The sequence below is a fragment of the Taudactylus pleione genome, unplaced genomic scaffold (assembly GCF_031769625.1).
Source record: "Taudactylus pleione unplaced genomic scaffold, aTauple2 ptg000190l, whole genome shotgun sequence".
NCBI lineage: Eukaryota > Metazoa > Chordata > Amphibia > Anura > Myobatrachidae > Taudactylus > Taudactylus pleione.
Window position 1 is genome coordinate 7,889,152 of NW_028284592.1, and position 6,000 is coordinate 7,895,151.

Consider the following 6,000-nt stretch of genomic DNA (forward strand, 5'->3'; position numbering starts at 1 on the left):
TATTTTTTCCTACTGATAAACAGTTTTTAAAACCAGCTATGTCTGTATTTGGATATTGGAGACCCTGTACTAACATAGCAGCTTTTCTGATTGTAAAATCTTAATCTATATGAAAATAAATGATATGTCTCTGGCAGATTGACGTTCAAGACCTATTTAATCCTTTTGCTTTCTGTGTTTCAGTGGCCCTAAGCGATATGACTGGACAGGACGTTCCTGGGTTTATTCACATGATGGTGTAGCTCTTCATCAGCTGCTGGCACAAGAACTTTCTCTTGCATTGAATAATAAAATAGACCTATCAGCTTTATTGTATACAGGATAACACACGGTCTGGGAGCTTCCATGTACTGTACTTCAACAATTGTGGAGATTGAAATAGCTGTTTCCCACTATATCAAATACACAATAACCCAAGGAGTCGCTGAAACTGGAACCTATTTTCACTTACGTAATGTGCTTCAAGGTCCAGCTGTGCACCGCTAGGACCCTCCTCCATGTGGACACGCATTTCGCCGGCAGGCTTTTTCAACAAGGAGCCAGGATAATTACTGTCCCAGCCAAGCAGCAGCAGAGCAGTCCTAACATGATATTATTCAAGGGGGCAGGGCCGGCAGTAGCAGAAAGAGCAGCCCAGACACTTTAGACTGCACTACACATTGCAGGTTGCGTGCCACTATAATTCTTTTGCACGCTCTGAGAAACACTGAAGCTGCACTGCAGGGTGCTATTCCCGGCTTCCTGCTAGCCAGATGCAGGGGCCACGGAGCAGCGACAGTGCCGCTCCTAGTGCTCCGGGCAACAGCACCGCTCGCACCCCATTCCCTAATACCGTGCAGCCAAGTAGACTAGGAAATCCTGAAAACATGAGCTGTTGGTGGGTGCATGAGAACCAGATCAGGAACACAATTAGCAGAATAAAGTTTTGAACTGAAATACTGATAAAGAAAAGTACCTGAGTATGAAATGGCCTCATGAGTAATCTCTAAACAACTTGATAAGTTTGCAGGAACAGTAAGTAAAAGGTGGTTCTTGCATAAATGGAATCTTGAGCTTGTACATACATTAATTAAACATCATACTATAGTTCAAGGGAACATGTAAATGCACAGGGTTTTTAGTGTAGGTACTCCAGCACCCTTGTAGCATGTCTGCATACAGATACAGCTGCACAGCCAAACCTCAGTGGTCACCAGCTTTTTACCTCTTCTCATCTGCCCATAATCAGTCTTATTACAGTTGGATTTAGCACAAGATGGCATGAATCTGTTACATATAATCAGTGGGACGGAACCTTGCTTCCTCTCCAGACGTGAATCCATAGTGTGGTTAGTTGTTGTTTTATTTAGCTCGTGAATCTCTAAAACACATCACTCAATGCGAGTGCTTTGTCATCAAGGCAGAAGTTGAACTTCCACTCTGGGATTGCTATGGAAAACCGGTGACTTAATTGTGACATTACCAGATATTTCTAATTTAAAATGGTGATATAAAATATATTGGGCCAAATGTAATGGGGTGAGAGATTAGAGAATGTGAGAGTTTAGCAGTAAGCTCTCACACTTTTTAAACTCGCCCAATGTAATAGAGTCTGAGAACAGGCAAACTCACATGATTTTAGACTAAAAAAAAACCTCAAGATTTAATCTCATCCAGATGTTTTCCCATTCTGAAGATAAAACTCGACCAATGTGACAGTATACTGCTAAACTCTCACATTTTCTATACTCTCACCCTATTACATTTGGCCCATCATCTTTCTTTTTTTTTTCCAAATTTTTTATTGAAACACTGCACATATTCACATTCAAAAACAGCAGTACAGTAGGTATAATAACATTTGGTATGCAATACAATTATATAGTATTGTATTGTATTCATAAAACATTTAGTTCACGTTTACTAAACAATTGCATTATTCTATTGAATGCTTCATGGTTATTATTTTTAGAAAGGTACAATATGTTTTTTAACTGCAACACAATGCAATTCTACAGATAGTATTTGAAATTTTCAATATCCTAACAAATATAATCAATATCGGGTATTGGTTAAGAAGAAAGAAAAATAAATAAATAAAAATTCTCTCCCGCTCTCCCCTCCTCCCCCCCCCCCCTCCCCCCCCATCCCGTGCACTCTGGTATGGCAGCTTAATTACAAATTATCTTTGCAATGTTGAGATCCAGTGGAGATGATAAAAATGCCTGTGCCTCTACACTAGTCACTCCTTGGAGCCATGAGGTTGTGTCACTCTGAGTGACACTGACATGGGTTGCTTGCTACTCAGTACTGTGCCAGTGTCTGTCTCAGTGAAACAAATCTTGTGCAAACCAAAAGCAATTTTTTTTGCTCGCTCACCAAACTCCTCCCTTGTGAGGTTGCTCTAATTGTGTGAAAATGCTATGAGAAAAATCATAGTATTTTATTTTAATTGTTTTAGTATACTGCTTATGAATATAAAGTATAATGATATTTACATGCTTGTCTGTTCCCAAAATTTTAGTAAAAGCAATATTCCTGATAAACCCTACTAAATGGGAAGTCCTTTTAGGTTCAGGACTTGGCAGGGAGTGCAAAATGGTGATGACTGAAGATGAGGCATGTTTTGGTAAATCTGGTGTGGGGGGTAGGGCTGCCGGTGCCAACATGAAAATACAGCTTGAGGAAGCCAAAGTGCGAAGGGCTGGAAATAAATGCTACAGTACTATAACTAGTTTTACTGTGTCCTGACACTATAGCGATCATAACCACCAATCATTTTTTTTCACTTGTCAAAACCTCTGTAGTTATCCATCTCAGGAATAGAGCAATCTCCTTTAGTGGACAGTAAGGTACATTATTATGCATTGCTGTGGCTCTCCAGCTATTGTGCAACTGCAAGTCCCAGCATACCCCCCTACCAATCAGCTGGTCAAGCATGCTCAAACCTGTAGATTCACAACAGCTGGAGAACCACAGGTTGGCCAGGCCTGGTGTAGTAGTTCTTATGAAAGCTTTAGTTTTATAGTTTACGGTTCATTTGTGTTAGAATTTTATCTCTTACGCTGGGTACACACCTGAACAATGGATTGGCTGCCGTCCCATTGGTTGACCAATCCACCTATTTGGTAAATCTTCTCCACAAACAAATTGTGCATATGCACTTACCAATCCACCGCCCAACATGTCTGGCCACAGGAGCCGGAAGTTAGGTCATTGTCGGCGGTTCCTGCGGCCTGTGGGGCGCCTGCACACTGCAGATGCACCAAAATATCTGCATGATGTGGCGGCATTGGTTGTGCTACAGGGTCAACCAGACATATCCGGGTGTACACACCTGTCGATGCGCTACCGATATACTGTTCGTCAATCGAACGGACAATATATCGACACGTACCCAGCCTTAGAATTTATCTCACAATAAATGTCAAATATTTTGGTTTTACATTAAAGTGTGAACAGTTTATTGCTTATGAGCATAGATAATGACAAAGGTATTTGTTACATTTAACCATCTGACAAATCTACTCCTATTCTGGTCAGCATGTATGCTTCATAAATGGAGACTTGCCAAGAAAAATAATTGCTGTCAGAACACAAAGCTGGTGAATTCTTATGCAATTGGCCTTTGTTCTTTTAAATTGAACATACCATGGATGGCTGCCCCATCTTCTAACAGATATGTGAACATATACACAGGACATCAAACACTACTGTATATTCTTGAAACCTTGATGTGAATTAATTGCTGTTGTCTACAGAGATTACAACACGAATGTATTGAATAAAATAAATGCAATTGCAGCTTTGAATACAATAGCGTACAACTCTGAATCAGGCCCCAACTACAGAGAGGAGGGTAGTTGGCCATAGGAAGTGTAGCCTCACAAAGCCGGTACTTAAACAGGAGCCTGGTTGGCTCCTGTTTAGTGGGTAAATGGATATGATTGGTCAAATAAAGTTGAGAATCCAAAAGGAGCAGGAACATATCAAGCAAAATACTAAAGCAGAGGTTGTTCAGGAAGTCCAAAGAGGGATTCTTCTGAGGTAATACTGGTCATCCTGGGCAAGTTCAAGAGCAAGCGGTGGCCTCTAGTGGTTTGAGGTGGAAATTCCTAACATCTGCATCCCCATCTAAATTAGCCCCATTGTGTTTAGGTTACTTTGTAAGGCGCTGCGGAATCCTTGAGGTGCCATATAAATAAAGGATAATAATAATAGATACGGATATTGCTGATTATTCTAGTATCCTCTGTTCAGGAGGATTCTGCCAATAGGACTCACAGAAACTATCCACACCAAATCCATAACCAACACAGAAAGTTGTGTTCCTTTCAAACATCTAGTTCATGATATTGGTTAGTATGGGATGTCGGCGCTCAGAATCCCCACACTGGCATTTTGACTGGGTTACATGGCTGACTCCTACAGGTAAGTACCCTTACCCCTAAACGTAACCCTCCTTACCCGCAACCTAAACCTCCTTTCCTGGAGCCTAGCCCCAATACCATTGGGATGCTGAAGGCGAGGTTCTGACTGGCGCCGGGATTCTGGCAATGGTATTCTGAGCGTTGGCATCCTGACCGCCGGGATTATAATTACATCCCCATGATATACAGCCAAATCTATAACAATTGAATTCATGGCTCTTTAACATATAAGACAAAAGAAGGGGAATGTCCTAAATGTCACTACTACTGTATAAACCCAAGGAGTTTACCTACGTAAAAGTCAGAAACATCCCTACTATTATGTGCATGTTGATATCTGTATCTTCCAGATTTGTCACTATTACCCCTGAGTTGGCTTACAGTAGTGTTTCCCAACTCTGCTTCTCGAGTCCCCTTTGTGTATTGTGCAGGTTTTAAGAATATTTTGAGTATAGGAGACTTAATTAGTTCCTCAGTCAATTTGATTCTAACACCTGTGGATATCTTTAAAACCTGGACTGTTAAAGGGGCTTCAGTACTGGAAGTCATTATAGTTAAGCATTTATGAAATAGCAGTGGGATTTTTCTGCTTAAACCAACTATTTTGCAGTATAGTAGATTGTTCTCAATATCTTATCCCACAGAAATCTCTGATTTTCTTTGGAAATGAAGCTTGAGTAACGGACTCATCTTCACTGCTTGCTCCCAAGGTGAGACTAGACCATAGTAACACCAAAGCATTACCCTCCCTAATCATAGGGATCAGCTCCTACAGTAATACTGGACTAAATAGCTTTACTGTTACTACTATCCTACTGTACTTGTTACGTGTATCTGCTTAGTATATTTAGTTGATCTTATGTATTATGTTCGTACTGTAAGTTACTGTTTTCTTGTTTTGTTCCTTTGTAAGGTGCTGCGGAACCCTTATGATGCCATAAAAATAAAGTATAATAATCATTACTGAACTGTTTTAGGTAATAGACCTCTAAATTATCCTTATGTGGACATAATGTAATCTGTATGCAGATTAAACCCTCCGACCTATCTGACAATTGTCAATTTGTTGGGCCTGACATCATAACTGGGCGGGCATTTAAATTTGCACGCCCAGTTGAGCTGTCACTTATTGCCAAATCCCTGCAGCATGTGTACAGGCGATCGGCAAGTCGCCTGTACACACCAGTAGATGCTCCGATATATCTGCAAATATATAGGCCATCTATGCTACACGGCCGATGCGAGATGTCTGTGAACATAATTGTTCACAGACATATTTGGGGGTACACCCCCTGAAGCACTCGCTATATATTGCCCATTCGATTGATTGGCCGATATATATCTCCCAATGTATACCCCGCTTTCAGATGCCCATACACCTACACGATTTCGGGCCGATTGCACGATTTTCGATGAGTCATAAGATGGATCTTGTGAAAATCGTATATTATTTTAGTAAGATAAGATCCGATGCGCGCTCCCGCAGCTCCTATAATCAGATGGTATGATGAGATGTGCAGCACATCTTGTCCATCGTATCGGGTGCAGATCGTGCCGTTTATTTTGTTCATGCGATCCATCGTGTGTAAAT

At 40.9% G+C, this 6,000-nt stretch overlaps 1 protein-coding gene across 2 annotated transcripts in view; it reads left to right on the top strand.

The window, feature by feature from the left end:
• The window catches only part of FXN (frataxin), a 51,483-nt gene extending 46,143 nt beyond the window's left edge, over window positions 1-5,340 (top strand). For both annotated transcript variants that reach the window (XM_088476611.1, XM_088476610.1), the window contains exon 5: window positions 184-5,340. In XM_088476611.1, the coding sequence (XP_088332737.1) occupies window positions 184-325 (142 nt within the window). In that variant the 3' untranslated portion in view covers window positions 326-5,340. The remainder of the gene's footprint in view (window positions 1-183) is intronic.
• Window positions 5,341-6,000: the final 660 nt, after the last annotated feature.